This window comes from Nesoenas mayeri (genome assembly GCF_963082525.1).
Source record: "Nesoenas mayeri genome assembly, chromosome: Z".
NCBI classification, from domain to species: Eukaryota; Metazoa; Chordata; class Aves; order Columbiformes; family Columbidae; genus Nesoenas; species Nesoenas mayeri.
This window is the reverse complement of record NC_137542.1, coordinates 42,647,727-42,664,268: the sequence shown is the minus strand read 5'-3', so window position 1 is coordinate 42,664,268 and position 16,542 is coordinate 42,647,727. Positions and strand designations below refer to the sequence as shown.

Below are 16,542 nucleotides of genomic sequence, written 5' to 3'. Positions count from 1 at the left end.
GAATGATTCAATGGTTGAGGTTGGAAGTGTCCTCTGAATGTCATCCCATCCAACACCCTCTGCTCAAGCAGGGCCACCAAGAGCCAGTTGCCCAGGACCATTCCCACATGGCTTTTGCATATCTCCAAGGATGCAGACTCCACCACTGCCCTGGACAACCTGTGCCAGTGTTTGGTCACTCAGACAAAAAAACCAAAACCCATGTATTTCCTGATGTTCGTGATGAACCTCTTGTGTTTCACTGTGTGCCCATTTCCTCCGGTCCTTTCACTAGGCACTAGTGGAAAAAGCCTGGCTCTGGCCTCTTTGCATCCTCCCTTGCAGTATGTATATACATTGATGAGATCCCCCTGGGCCTTCTTGAGGCTGACAATCCCAGCTCTCTCAGCCTTTCCTCCTAGGAGAGATGCTCTGGTCCCTTCATCATCTTGGTGGTCCTTTGCTGGACTCTCTCCTGTATGTCCATGTCTGTTGTGTACTGGGGAGCCCAGCACTGGAAACAGTACTCCAGTTGTGACCTTACCACTGTTGAGTAGAGAGGAAGGGATCACCTTCCCTGACCTGCTGGCAATACCTTGCCTAATGCAGCCCAGAATACTGTTAGCCCTTTTTGCAGCAAGGACGTGTTGCTGGTCATATTCAACTTGGTGTCTACTGGGATGCCCAAGTCCTTTTCTATAAAGCTACTTTCCAGCCAGGTGGTTTCCAGCGTGTGCCTGGTGTTATTCCTCCCCAAGTACAGGACTTTGCACTTCTTGGAGACATGGGTGACATTTGCTTTCCTTCAGTGTTTGGGCACTTCTGCCAATCACCATGATCACTAAAAGATCATTAAGGCCTTGCAATGACATCAGCCAGCTCCCTCAGCACTTGTAAATTACGTCAGAGACCATGGACTTACCTTTGCCCAGTTTGCTTAAGTCTTCCCTGACCTGATCCTCTTCCACCAAGGATACATCTTCCTTGTTCCAGCCTTTCCCTCTGGTCTCTGGGGCCTGGGATTCTTCAAGGCTGGTCCTGCTAGTAGGTGAAGAAGGCATTCAGTACTTAGGCTTTTCCATGTCCTGTGTCACCAGGTCCCCTGCCTCATTCAGCAGCAGGCCCTAGCCTTCCTTTTGTCACCTGTCCTCGTTGCCTTTAACATCCCTGGCCAGATTCAATTACATTGGAGCTTCGGCTTTCTTAACCTCATCCCTACATACTTGGACAATGTCTCTATTCCTCCTGCATTATCTGCCCCTGGCTTCCCCTTCTGTATGCTTCCTTTTCGGGTTCAAGTTTTGCCAGGAGTTCCTTATTCACCCACGCAGGCCTTCTAGCATTTTTACCTGACTTCCTACTCAGGGGATGGACTTCTCTTGAGCTTGGAGGAGGTGATTCTTGAATATTAACCAGCTTTCTTTGGCCTCTTTCCCTCCAGGGTCTTACACCACTGGACTTTTTCAAGGGGATCTTTGAAGAGACCAAAGTCTTCTCTGTTTAAATCCAGGGTTGTGATCCTGTCACTCTTCTCAGGATTCTGAATTCCACCCTCTCATGTCACTGCAACCAAGGCTACCTTCAACCTTTGCATCCCCAGTGAGCCCCTCATTGTTGTATATTGTACCTAAATAATAACTATTGCTCAAAATTTTCAATGACATTTCAGGGATCAAGTTTTCTGATTTTTTTTTTTTTTAAAGAATTTATCATGTCATAAACAAACATAGTGCTCTCTATCTTACAAGCTGAAATGGGGAAAAAATATCTCCGAGACAACAGATGAAAGAAGATAGTCTTATGACTTCCCATTTTACCATCAAGTCTTCCCGAAACAATGCCAAACTGTGGCAAACTGTTAATCTCAAATGGATGGCAGTAACAAGGATTTTTTTTTATAAGACATAAATCAACTTGTTCCCTTGTGGGAGCAAAAAGTGAAAAGAATGGAAGTTGTAATGGACTTAGAGTACAAGGGCAACACTCTTTAGTCAAAAGTATCTTTAAATAGAAACCAAGATTTTTTTTTTTTAGGTTTTTTTTTTTAGTTTTTGTTGCTATTATCACAATCTCTTGTGTCAAAGAGTCAAAGTTTTTGCTCCCAAATTGTTATGATTTGATCATTGCATCTAAATAATGTATTCTATATAGAGACTGTGTTATGTTGATCATCCTTTACATTGTTAAACATGAGCATAACACTTTTTTTTGCAGCTTCAAAATGAATGGTTTATTGCTTCATATCTCCATCTGGTAGATTCCTGCTGTGGTGAAGCAGTACTTTGGGTGTGCTGATGCTGCTTGGTTTAATAGCTGCCATCCTAATTTATATGTTTAGATTGTTGGTATTTTGCTTAAGTTAAAGTGATACATAACAGTGATGAACACTGCTGTATGTTACAAATAGAAGAAAGGAGGCACAGTAGAAGTATAAAGTACCTGGAAATAAATGAATGTGTTTCTAAGAACTGTGCTTGCCATGCAGCAGTAGATACATTAAAAAAGTCAAAAGTGTTATTAACAATGACAAACAAATAATAATTGAGTTTATTAGAAAGAATATATGAGGAAGAAAGTGTAAGTGATGGAAGATGGCTGAGCACGTGACTAAATGAGAATAGGAATGTGTGGAAACAAAAAAGTAAGGTGTAGATGGAAAATAAATAAATTGAATAAATATATAAGAAGGTAAATAAGACATCTTTCAGTGAGATATGTAGTGGAAGTCATTGTAGGGAACAGAGACGAATGACGGAGAAAATCTGGAAACTAAATGATTTTTTCACATCAGTTCTTTCAAATAAAACAAGTGAACATATGTGTAAAACTGAATTTATTTAGGAAGGAGAAGGAATGCTGAAGTGGAGTGGGAATACAGTGTGGGAATGTGATGAAAAATAAAGCATATTGATGCAGGAACAGAATCAATACCAGCAAGACTTATTTTGACAGTCAAAATTACATACAATTCCTGACTCCAACTTCTGCTTTCTCTTGACTAAAGTTAGGACATTATGCTCTTTTAATAAATCATATAAAAACTTTCCAGCGGCCTTTTACAGGAAGCAAAAGCTGTAGTGTCCAGAGTTGCAGACACTAACATTTAGTTTCAGTTTTTTTCTTCAGGTTGTGTAAAAGGTAATGCAAGGGAAATACATTGTAGTGTAACAGAATGGAGAAAATGTCAGGGAAATAAAATCTTATCTTACAGTGGTCTCAGATTTGGCAGAAGAGCTGCTTCCTTCTCTACGTTCCTATCAAAGAGCAGATCTGTGCTGTAGCATTGTTCTTCATCACTTATCTTCTGTATCTGTGGGGGAAAAGGTCTACATGTAGTCCTGTATGACATCTGTGTGCTGAAGTCACTCTTGGAAATGACTGAACCCAACTGTCCAAAGTGGACTAGAGTGCTTCTAGCATGCAAATATACATATCATCTAAGATTGTGACCACACCTTAGGAAAACAGGGACTACTGCAGTCATGCTGTTTGGCAAAAGAGTCGGTGAAGCACATTTTAAGAAGGAACCTAAGGAGGGCTTAAAACCTTTGCATGATGGAGTCAGTGTGGTCTAATCAGAGGCGTATCTCCTAAGGCACTTATTCCAGCATGAACAAACTAGGAGTTCTTTGCTGTGACCATGTCATAGTAATGCTGCTGAGGAATTAGGGTTTTTTTTTTCTATATTTTCTTTTAAAAATGGTCTTTGAGTGATGCTGAACAATGTTTGAATTTTTGTTGGAAATCATAAGTTATTGGCAACTATTATGTTATGTGAAGTCTTGAAATCTTCCATTCTTTAGTTTTGTCCTTCTTTACCTTTAAAACAGGGAGGCTTTTATTTGTGTAGAAGAACAATTTTCTGTTGTCACTGGAGTTTTATTCCATGTTAGGCCCAAGGATTTCCGTTAGTAGAATGGACCAGAGTGGAAATTATGTGTTTACTCATTTAATGAGAAGTCATTCATGGTCACTGTGGAAGTGTGGTTTCAAACACGGAGGTGCAGGATCTCATGTGCTCTGTGCTGGAGTACAGACCTCATGGTCCACTGTGTTGTGCGGGTTTCCCGAGAAGGATGGATGAGTAGCACTCGGTTATTTTATGGCAAGCCTCTGAATGCCTCCTTCAGAGCATAGTGTTCTACTTGATCTGTTAGGGGTTGCTGTTAGGGACAGATGGGGCGAGGTATTCGCAAGTGGGCGAACCAACCACTTACTGTAGCGGTGCTGGTCTGGCAGCTGCGTGTCATCCTTTTGTGCAACTGTCTACCTTCTGTGCAAGGCGGTTGATAGAGTTTATACTGTGTGGAGTGATTGCAGTTTCCACAAATTGGATTATTCAGGATGAAAGTCACAATTCGTTACTCATTGTCGAGTGAGTTCTTCTACTAAATCCTTAGATAGAAGTTTATTTTAATCCCTGTCGCCAGATTACAGGTTTAAAAAGACTTGCCTAGAAATCAAAACCTGATGTTACCATCTTCTTCAGATGCTCAGTGCCATTTGGTGGAGATGTGGCCGTTTACAGTAGCTGGAGATTCAGTTCAAAATTCATTACACATGTGAGAGAAGATCTGATTAAAGGAAAAGCAGCACCCTGTGTAGCCAGTTTAGCCTCATACAATTCAAAACTCAAGGAGAAAGCTGCATATGTAGTGAAGAGTAACAACAACAGCATGTTTTGCATTTCCTAGGCTGTCATGTCTCTAGTGTAATCCTTTTATCTCTGTTGGCTTGCTTGTTTGTTTTACCTGTCAGTCTTCATGTTTTTTATTAAGCTACTCTGGTTTCCTTAGTATGCCAGTGGTAACAGAGAACCCACTCTTGGAGTGGTATTTTCCAGGGTTGTTTCTGAACACCTGCTGAATTTTAAATTCACTGCTGTGACCAAGCACATCTGTTTGTTCCACCTTCGCAATTCATCACACCCCAATACTGTGAAGCATCTGTAGAACTTTGAATGGCTAAACACTGATGTGCTGGTTGGCCTGGCTGAATGTGTCACGGTGAAGTTACTTCAGCCTGTTAAGAAACATGCTGAATGTATAGTATCCTGACATTTGATTTAATCTGTACTACATTCCAATAATGGATTAATGGATTTTTTTTTTTAATTATTTTTAGAAAGAAGAAATAAAAGGCGTATTGTTTAGAAGCATACAAGCAGAGATAGGGGCTGCAGCCACAGGGGATGGTGTGGAAGGGGTGACGATGGCAGGATTATATGTGTCTGGGGCAGCCAGGGAGATCTGCCTGCATCCTTGGCAAGGTGAAGGGACTGCTTCCTCTGAGTTGGAACTCAGCAAGGGCATCCCTAGGGGCTTTTCCCTGGATCCTAGGAACACACATGCTGCAACAAAGGATTTGGAAAAGTTGTAGTAGTGGAGCCTTGTATCATGATGTGGGGTTTATGCTTGCTGCAGATGATGTGGGCTGGAATATGTAAACAGGAAAAAATTCTACATGTTTGGCTTGAGTTCAAGTTGTGTTCTTAAAGGCCTGGGTTGTTTCATTTTTGTCTCTTCTGTTTCTGTATAACAAAACAGCGAGTTTTCATTGACACATGTTCTTGCATTTTCATGTAGTTTGGGAATAATAATTAAAATTTAGCAAGATGAAAAGCTGAAGTATTGCATTCCAGGAGCTGGATTTTTATGAGGAAAAAATACCTCATAGCTTCTCAGAGCATCCTGCATCAGAAATCTCAGACTAAGCTCCCCATACTTCTTTTTCAGATTACGGCAGGAGAATGACATGGTTGACTCAGCTCCTCAGTGGGAAGCTGTGCTACGGCGACAAAAGGAGAAAAACCAGGCGGATCCAAACTACCGGAGATCCAGGCACAGATCTCGATCGTATGTAACCCTTGACCTCTTTGATGTGAAAATTGAAGCTGCTGTTTCATTTTAAAAAGCAGGAGGAGTATCTCCAGCCTGGTGTTGCCCCTCAGCTGTTGAGGAACACAGACTTTCCCACGGCATGTTCTCAACATTAGCAGATTTACCTTTGTGGTCAAACTCCCTTCCTGTAGTGGTCTGAATTTCAGGGCACAAATGACACAGGAAGGGCTTTGTAACAAAGCTGGTGAGGAACTCTCTCCATCACTTGGATGGGTTCCTGGGTGGTTTTGTGGCTTGTTGAACACTAGTTCTGTAATGAGGATCATGATTTCCCTCTTCTGGGCAGCGAGTCTGTGAAAACATTCGTATTTTCTGTGATAGGTGCAGGCATTTTTGTGAAATCCATGCAGACCTGTTTAATTGCATAATGTCTGCAGTGTTGTTCCAGATTAGACCAACTACTGATGTCTCCATGTCAAATTACTATTGTGAAGGAGAAGTCAGTGATGTATTGCATCCTGGTGGCAGGATTTCCATGATGGAGCCATGCTGCTAGGCAGTGCCATTCCTCCTGACAGCTGTTTTTGACATGGTGGAGTTATCAGCTTCTAAAATCAGTTTTCTCAAACTAACAAAAATGATGGTTTATTTTAATTCTTTTTTTCTTTTAATGGCTTATTTTTGAGGTATAGACACACTGTTCTGTATTGTGTTTGTGTCCAACCTAATCTACTATCCAAACAACCATCCGAAGCAGTGCCAGCAGCAGCAGGCCCAGAAGGCAGGGCAGGACAGAGCCGGGGGTGCTGGAGGATGCCAGGAAAGCACTGGGAGGCACTGGGAGAGAAGACACGGGAGACCAGTCTTTGAAACAGTATCCCCATCCTCACTGCCTGGCTTATCCAGGCCTGATGCTGATGGTGCAGCTCGTGAGCTCTGTACCACACTTACATAGCTACTTCCTGCTGATGTCTTTTTTTTTAAATTTACCTTTCATGTTTAGACTTACAAGTTAAACTGTATAATGCCTAAAGTGATTGTTTCATTCATACTGATTGAAATCATAACCTACACTGAAGTTTCCAGTATTAAAATGCACCTGAGCTCTGTTTTCATTTGTATGTGTTGCTAGAACTCGTTACTGTCTCCAGTTTCATAGTGTAGAGCTTTCATTCTTTTATGAGAAATAGAATTTGCCATTAAAATTCCAAATGTTGGAATTTCTACTTTAACTGGCTTTGTACAGACTTGCTCACTTTCAGCTGCATGAAAGTCATATGTTATTAGGTGAAATTATACAGTGATATATTACTAAAAATCAGGAATATTAACTTCTATGGAATGCACAAAATATAGATGATTAATTTTGATTTACATTTTTTTACTATATACAGAAAGTGCTGTAAACTTGGAAATGTGCTCAGTTGGTAATGGTTAGATTGAATTTATAGCCAACTTTTTTTTTCCCCATAGGCCAAGTAAATTTCATTGCTTGGGTAGCACGGGCTCCCCCTTGTGGCTAACTTAACTAATGAAATTGCTTTTATTTTCCAGCACAGTGCCATTCTGAGTTATGTTTTATTTAAACTGCTATTGGAAAAACCCGTAGATGTGTAGCATCTTACTTAACAAGGAAAGGTCCTAGAGGAAGCAAAGAAATGAGGAAATCCTGAAGATCTTGGATAGCTTGTCATTTATTTTGCCTATTGTGTTAGTGATTAATATATTCCTCCTTTTTTTCACACTTCAGTTTAATAAAACAAAAACCAAAATCAAAACAGCAAAATAAGCCCAAACCTCCCAAGTATGGCAGAGGTCCTTAATATATGCAAGTATGAACTAAAAAGGTGAAATTAGAATTCCTTTCAAGGTGCTTTAAAAAACATTTAGTAAAAGGCATTTGACTGTTAACATGCAGTAGGTTATAACAGCATTTATTTAATTTAGTTTGGCTGAGCTGTTTGCTTACATGACTGAATGCAGGTCAGAGGAAAGGGAGATGTGATTCTCTTGGGTATAGGGTATGGTTGGGTTTTATTTTGTTTTATTTTATTTGGTCGTATAGTAATTGCAATTTGCACATTTAACAATTGATACAAATTCTTCATTTTAGTAGATCTTTCACATTTAGTTCCTTATGGCAGTCAGTTTCACTAGAGGTTTACTTTGGAAGCATGAAGTAATTGCTGAAATATTTGTTACTGTGCCTGGCACAATGCATTTCTTTTGTTTGATAATGAGTCTTATTAATCATTCGTTGTGGTGGAGTGGTGTCTCCTTGGTCTCAGGAATAAAAATATTTGACAAGAATTTGACCTTTTTTACTCCTAAAGGAACGAAGAGTGCTCCGATTCTAGTTCTACAGGATTTATTTTCAAGAGTTCACGTAAAACATCTGTGTAGCCAAAGGGCTTTTTTTAATTAAGAAAAATGGCCATTAAAATTCCATGACTATTTAAATTTACTATTTGTGACTCAAACTGAAATATTAATAAGGGTGCAGATGCAGACACAAAAAATAATGTAGACCTTATTAATGTGTGCAGTTGTTTGAGCTTGTGAAAACGAAAGAAAAATAAACACGCCCTGGAGACCCATCACTTAGTGGGAATTCCCATTAGGTTTCTTGTGCATTAGAGAATCTGATTAGCATACAAATTGTCCAGAATCTATTGATTCAGATACTGCAATAGGACAATATGAGTGTGCATTGTATGTCAAAACTGTAAGTTCTAAACCAATTCACAATAAAAAGACAAAAACAGAGTGAAAGAGGGATTATGATCTGGCTTCAAAGATTTAATAGACGGATTACTTTGTTGTGGACTGTTAAGAGCTAAACAAACATGAATTTCCTATTCAGTGTATGCAATACCTACATTTCACCTTAACAAGACCTTTATTTTTGTAAGCTTTTCTTCATTTTACCTTCAAAGGAAGTACAGGAACAGGCCTTTGGAAGGAAAATGCATTTATTAACATACTTTTTCTATGTCATATTTCTGGATATTCTTTTGTGGGGAGTTGAATAAATGCTGTGATGTTATCCCAGTATGGTAACACTTCTTAAACAGATGGAACATAAATAACGTCAACATGGGAATTCATAAAAGCAGTTTCCTCTGAGGAATCACACTGTTTAGCTGTTCCCTCCCCCTCCCCCCTACCCCCACCCTGGGATGCCATATTGTTAAACCGGTATTTTACAGCAGTGGCTTCCTTGCTAGTATAGTTGCAGCAGTAGAAGGAGGGAGAATGACAGAGATCATAGAATTAAATGCCTGGAGTTGGCCACAGAAAGCAGAAGGCGCAGTTCCTACACAATGGAGAAATGAAGATGACTCCTTATTTAACCACTCTCTTTCCACACTGCCCCACAAATTAATATTTCTTACTGTAGGTGAGGCTTCACATGATGTTTGGTGATAGGTGAGATTTAAAGCCACATCCTGAACTGTTGTATTTTCATGGATAAGTAAAAGCCCTGAGCTGATTGGATGGGCTGAGGGTGTGCACAATACTCTGCTTTGTGGGGATCCAGGTTTGGGAGCGACCTTGAGGCTTTGCTTCCTCAGGCAAACTAAGGCTTGTAAGCATTACAAAGCCTCCCGGGAGAAGCTGGCATTTTTCAGGGAGCTTTCACATTCCCCACTGGCTGATTATTCAGCCTCAGAGGAGAATGCCTATCTTCCTAGCCCCAGGGTGATGCAGGGTTTGCAGCTGCTACGTTGTGAATAGGGGGTTGCATTAAAGGGGAAATCAATTCAAAACCGAGGGGTGAAAAAGGCTGTTAAATGCCACTGCATACCAAGGTACTGCATCAGGGAGTTAAAACCAGCATGGACAGATGTAGGAAGGAGAAGTAAATGCAAGAAGGGAGAAGAAGAAATAGGAGAAGTGAAAATCAGAGAAAATTAAATGCAACATAATAAAAAAAAAAAAACACATAGAGCCACAAAAAGCTCTGAACGCTGAGAACAGCCAGACTGCAAGCTACTTATGGCCTTTGCCGTTGGCATCATGAGGACCTGAGTAGCTGGAACTGGCAGCAGAGCAGTCTGTCAGGGACAGGAATAGTCTGGGCTGTTGTTGTCATGCTGCCTTTGCTGCCTGCGAAGCCATCGCCACCTTGGAGCCTGAGAAGGTTAGGGGTTACTTCATAATAGTCCCACTAGGGAATCACAAATGTGAGGTTGTTTCTTACCCTTCTGTCTCTCTCTAGTATTTATAAAGCCATAAACTAGTATCTCCCAGTACTTCTGCACCTGTGAAATAAAAACAAACACACAAACAAAAAAAAAAAGCCCAGAACATTGCCATCCCTAAGTAATCTGCCTTTACATCAACTGTAAAACATTTACTGCAATATAGCTGTCTCTGAACATTATTCCTGGGCTGAAGCATGGAAATGAGCCAAACACAGTAATGGTGAAATAAGTAAACAGCGAAAACAGTGCTAGAGAACAGTTTGGAATTATTTCTGATACAGCTCTGTCACTGGGCAAGGGAGAGTCAATGTAACAGATGCTAAAATGTAGAACTCTGCTGTGCTACTTGATCTTCATTTAAATGTTGATTATATCTATCCCAAAGCATTTTTGATTATAATAGGCCCTTTAGTTTAAGGAGAAAAAAAAAAAAAAGGCAAGCTGTATCTCTGATGTACAATCTTTGAGAAACTTTGGACTTCAGTGACACCATTTATGCATGTTGAATCTGCCTAAAAGTTGCATCCCTCACAAATCAGATGGTGTGGAACTGTCTAGCTGTAGACACTGAGTTTATATAATCCCCATGAAAAGAGTTACCTGATCTCTCCATGCAAATGTAGTCTGTACCACTGTGTAAAACACTGATTTATTAAACTGCATGAATTTTGGTGAATTCTAGGTGCAACTTTAGCAACACCTGGGGTTTTGCATTAATTCTGTGTCCTGGTTTCAGCTGGGATAGGGTTAATTTTCTTCATAGTAGCTGGTATAGTGCTGTGTTTTGGATATAGAATAAGGATAATGTTGATAACAGAGTGATGTTTCAGTTGTCGATAAGTGGTCAAGCACTTCTCAGCTTCTCCTACTGGCCTACCAGCAAGAAGGCAGAGGGTGTACTGGAAGCTGGGAGGGGACACAGCCAGGACAGCTGACCCAAACTGACCAAAGGGATATTCCATACCATACCATGTCATGTATATAAACTTGGGAGAAGCTGGCCGGGGCAGTCGCTGCCCGGGGATGGCCTGAACATCAGTCAGTGGGTGGTGAGCAATTGCATTGTGCATCACTTATTTTGTATATTCTATTATTTTATGACTTAATTTATTATTCTTTTAGTTGATAATTATTGCTTATTATTATTCTCTTTGCCTTTGCTATCCTATTGAACTGTGTTCATCTCAACTTGTGATATGTTTTTCAGTTCTCTCACTCATCACATTAATGGGGATGGGGTGAGTGAGCTTCTGTGTGGTGCTTGGTTGCCAGCTGGGGTTAAACCATGGCACTCTGCAATAGAATAGGATAAGAAAAATAAAAATAAAGGGGATCCAGTTTGGAGATGGTATCTTCTGTAATTCAGTAGAAAATGTGAGGCATGCTATTCAAGCTACATTTCTTGTGTCTGCAAAAGGGAAATTACCATTTTGGCTAAGTAGTTTCTCCGTGAATGGAATTCTTGCTGAAATATTTGTGTGCATGAGTATGCATTGTTACTGGTTTGGTTAGTTTGTTGGGTTTTTTTAATCCTGGACATCACAAAGGTAAATGAAGTGAGCGGAAAGCCTTCTTGGAAATGAACAGAAAGCAAGCGGCTGTACTGTGATCACAGATGAGCAACGATTGTATACTAGTTCTCACTGGGAATGGCCAGGGATTGGTGTGTCAGCCTGGTGTGTCCTGTCCCTCCTCCTTTCCACAAAGGGCTGTGTGGGCTCCAGGACATTTCTGAGGACCTTCTACAAAAGTGTTATTCCAAAACATATTGTACTCAGCCAGATAAGTGGTGGCAGTAGCTGGGCACCGCTTTGGCTTGCAATGGGAAGTTCTACTGTTGTTTATATTTTATGCATACTCTTGCTGAATTCTAGTGGAATAGGAATTGTGATTCAGAGCTTGTCATTCAAGAAATTACTTTTCAGTTGAAAAAAAGCCTTAAAATTGAAGTCACTGGTGGATTACATTTACCATTATTTCTGTACAGGGTCTGTCTTGTTAAAAGTTATCTGAACAACAGCATGTCAGACAATAGTTTTTACAGTTCTGCCTTTGTTGTCTTTATTGGTATTTATAGGAGAAGCCCAGATGTACAAGCTAAAGAAGAACTGTGGAAACATATTCAGTAAGTACAGACCTCACAGGGAGCTGCTCGGACTGCTCGGTTTTCCTCTAATGTAGTTATTCATATCCCCTACACTGTGACTATGAGGCATAATGTTCTGAGTTAGTTATGTGCTGCAGTATATTATACGAATATAAATGACCTGATATGTGTAGAAGATACTGCAGACCACTGAATGCACTGAATACAGGTTACTATTGTATGGTGGTGAATTATTGAAGAAGAATACAGCATTTTAGAGACTGATTCTTCTATGGCTTCCAAAATGTCCTTGTTTGTAATACTGAGACTTTTAGGATCATACCATGTATGCCACAAAACTACCAGTAAGGAAATTACTTAGCTATTCCACAGTATATTTTATGTTCAGCACAAACAATATTCATATATATTGTGAAGCAAGATGATCAGATTTACAGGAAGGTGAGAGGAGGGTGGAACAGGATGCGGCATGCAGTTGAAGCAGTCAAGGTAAATTTAGACACCCTAATAGGCTTTCTATTTTGATGTCAAGATAGCTTCAGGGCTGACAACAGCTTGTTTCAGTAAATCTTTTCAGCATAATATGATAAAAAAAAACAACTAACTGTTTTGCGCTTGGTAGCTACTGTTACATTTTTTACTTTGCCTAATCCTTTCTAGGAAGGAGCTTGTGGATCCATCTGGCCTGTCTGAGGAGCAATTGAAAGAAATCCCATACACTAAAATAGAGTGAGTTTATGTTGGGATTTTTCTTTGTGAATATAAAAGCCTGCTTTTCTTCTTTCACTGTGAACTCTGTCATACTGAAATAGGAGTAGTTTTTCACATAATCTCTCAGCTTTTATCTGTTATGAATGCTCGTCTATCATGGGTTTGGTGAGGATACTTAATAATTTTAAACCCTAATATTTTGTCCTTTCAAAATATGAAAAAAATCATCTTCATCTCTCCCTATCTCTCCCACACACTCACGAACCTGCCACATGTCTCTATGTTCTGTATCAGTCCCTATGCCATCCATCAGTCTATTTTATGTTGCATGCCACAGAATCAGGGAGAACTGAATGCAAATTTCCTAAACCTCTGTTTCCTTTTAGATTTTTATTGCAATCATCTAAGGCACCATCTGAGCTGTTCAGCCGACTTACCTTGCTTGTCATGGTCAACTGCCAGGGCATAGCTGTTTCCTTAAAAACAGACACTTATTTCACTGTGATAATTGCCCATTTGGGATGCCATGTGTCAGTGCAAGCAGCTGCATGTGGCAGAAATGGGATCCCGGTTTGCATTATAATGTGCTTCCCCAACACCACCAAACAGGAAAAGCTGATGTTAAAGCTGTATATATTAATGCATTCTTCATTAAATAGTTTCATCTTCAAATACGGGCATGCCAGCTAGTGACCTTTTTACTTTTAAAGCATTGAATTCCGAATACAGAATTCTAAGAAAAGCATCAACCTTTTAATTGCAGCCAGTGCAAGAAGTCATTTTCCATTTTTCATACTTTAATAAGAAATGGGAGGATCTCTCAGTCTGCAGTTGAATCTATTTTTTGTGCCAAAGGTCTGGTTTACTAACTATTGTGAATTCTGTGTCTCTCTTAGGACTCAAGGTGACCCGATCCGCATTAGACATTCCCATTCCCCTCGAAGTTACCGTCAGTACCGGCGGTCCCAGTGCTCTGATGGTGAAAGATCTGTCTTGTCTGAAGTGAAGTATGTGAATACGGTTATTAGTAATGAACTGGTTTAGTGTGGCTTAGAAGTTATTCAAAGATCATGGTTAGATTAGAAGTGACACAAAACATGGGTGGTTACTCGCACAGAATTCAGGCAACCCTAGCATAGTAGGTCTTCAGACCTAAATGACTCAAACAAATACAAAACCATTTGTGGTCTATTTTGGGCCACAGAGCCTTGCTTGATCCACTCCGAAGGGGAAAAACTGAAAAGTTGAAATAAACTTGTATTGCTTTTCATTAGTAAGTCACGAAGTTGCGTAACAGATAAGAACTCATGACTTGCTTTCCAGACACCTTCATACTTAATAGAGTTAAGATATCATTTCTATTAACTCCTTAATTTGTTTAATGAGAACTCCAGTACAACCGTCTTCAGCAACTGGTGGATCAGTCTTTCCTAGAAGACTGGTTTATAAAGGGTGTACTTATGAATGTAAAAGCGACAGTCCCATTCTCAGTTTTATTAAGGCCTTAATAGCAAAAGCAGATGATGTCACGCACCTGGGAGGCTAGTTCTAGCTGGGTGGCACCCTGAAGGAGGTGTGGCATACATATGATTTCAGGTGAGACTCATCTCCCATGAAGTTGGGCTGCCTCTGTAGACCAGGAGACAGGCACCTTTAGAAGGGGTGAGATTACGTGTATGCCACAGAGGCGCGCACTGACTATTGAGTATCCGTGTGATAAAGTCAGGTGATAAGCCTATCGGATTTTGCCTTTCAGATCTCTGTAGCTCTCTGGGTCAGTTTCATTATTCTTACTGTGCATAGTTACAGTCTACTTTGTTATAGCAATATCCATTCTGTAATGTTATAATTTCAGTGCAAAAACTGATCTGGTCCCTCCACTGCCTATTACACGATCTTCAGATCCTAGAGGTTCCAACATCCAATTGACTCAACAGGTTAGTAATTTTGCATCCTTTGCAATTATTCTTTTTTAGGAGGGAAGAGGAGGGGACTAGTGCTTTATTTAGATTAGATCTTTGTTTTTCAGTGAAAATGAAAGCTGGCTTAGATTTTTTTTTCAGCAGCAGTGTGACTTCAAATTTCACATTTTGCAGTCTGACTACTTCATTTATATTTCCAAATATATGTGGTTCTGTAGCATATGCCTCTGCAAACACTTGCTTATGCTACTGAAGGACTCTTTCCCGGTTTGAGTTTGATGCTTCCTTAAGATGATACCCTGTTCTCCACAAGAGGAGAATCAACTTTCACAGTTTCTTAAAATATGCAAGAGTGTTTAGGATGTAGTTGTAATCACAGCCTAGTATCATTTCTTCACCTCATTAGAGCTTTTCATAGAGTTTTGTTGCTTGGACTTGAAGCATTGCTTGCCTTTTTTTGTTTTTCCCAAGTTCTGCATAGTTTTTTACATTATTCACATCTTAAAAGGATAAAATTTGTCTTTTAAAATGTAATCACTTTCTTTCAACATAAATGATAGTACTATATCTCTCACCTTTCATAGTTGTATTAAGCTCAAAATGTGAGAAGCAAATTATATTCAAAAAGTACTTGCAGGTCTGTTGTACAAGCACATAAAAGTAAAATCAAAACGTGGAATAGAGAATTCCAGACACATTTCTACCTAACTTCCCACACCAGTCCTCATGTCTCTTAATTTGGCATGTGGATATACCAAAACTACAGGTTTACTGTGTATGTAGTATGGAAACTGCACAGAATACAAACAGCAAAACATGTCATATCTTACATTATCATATCTTAAGAAACTTAAGTAACTTAAGCTTTAACAATTTTAAAACAATAAACAGATATTTTTCACTTTGAGGCTAGCTAACACACCACCTGTTCTTTGATAGGCATTAAATTATAGGATATTTGTGTTCCTATATATGATGAAAATTTAAAAAGATCAGCTGTTCTTGATGTTTCTGTAAGGACTTGTTCCAACAGTGAAGTTGGTATCTTTATGGCTAAGCACATTTACATGTTTTGTAGAAGTAGGTAACTTGTGTGATTGAGTTCTGTTCAGAATTCACATTGTCTTATTTCCATTGTTATCCAATGTAATGTGGCTTAAATTCATGCCCTGGAGGAAATTATTGTTACAGCGTTAAGTGTCCACAAACACGTCTCCTTTCCTTCTGCCCCAGACCCAGTCACAACAGTAGCCATCAATTCCTTGTGAGCACTTGCTTGCAACATTTTGCTAAATATTAAATAATTAGTTCTGGCATTTTCTGAATATGGGATATGAACCCAGCTAGCACAGAGGGGCAGCAGCTGGCTGGAGAGAGGAGAGTCAAGATGGGGGGAAGAGTTCTGTTTGATCAAATAAATGTAGGGACTTCAATATTTCTGGTGTGTGTATGTGTGTGTATATATATATATATATATATATATAAAATATATAAAATGCTATATCCTTAGCCTAAGACTGTCATAACAGCAGTTATCAAAATACAGGTTTTAAATTCTGCTATACCTTTTCAATGACATTTTAATTTGTTCCCTTCAGAGACAAAATGGATCTAAAGACAGCCTAATAGAAGAAACATCTCAGCTATCCACTAATGACATCGATGGAAAATCCATCACTAAGATAATAAAAACTGTACAGGTGTCACGCTTCAAGGTGGAGACTTGACTGCCGTAACTGAAGATAGTGAATGGATTTTATCCTTTGGAAACTGAG

At 39.6% G+C, this 16,542-nt stretch overlaps 1 protein-coding gene across 1 annotated transcript in view; it reads left to right on the top strand.

Moving 5' to 3' along the window:
* EPB41L4A (erythrocyte membrane protein band 4.1 like 4A) overlaps nt 1–16,494 on the top strand; it is a gene marked incomplete at both ends in the record, with an annotated part of 130,350 nt that extends 113,856 nt beyond the window's left edge. Inside the window, 6 exons of the mRNA XM_080362823.1 lie at nt 5,715–5,834; nt 12,105–12,152; nt 12,795–12,863; nt 13,742–13,852; nt 14,701–14,782; nt 16,366–16,494. Of these exons, the coding sequence (XP_080218949.1) occupies nt 5,715–5,834; nt 12,105–12,152; nt 12,795–12,863; nt 13,742–13,852; nt 14,701–14,782; nt 16,366–16,494 (559 nt within the window). The remainder of the gene's footprint in view (nt 1–5,714; nt 5,835–12,104; nt 12,153–12,794; nt 12,864–13,741; nt 13,853–14,700; nt 14,783–16,365) is intronic.
* Nucleotides 16,495–16,542: the final 48 nt, after the last annotated feature.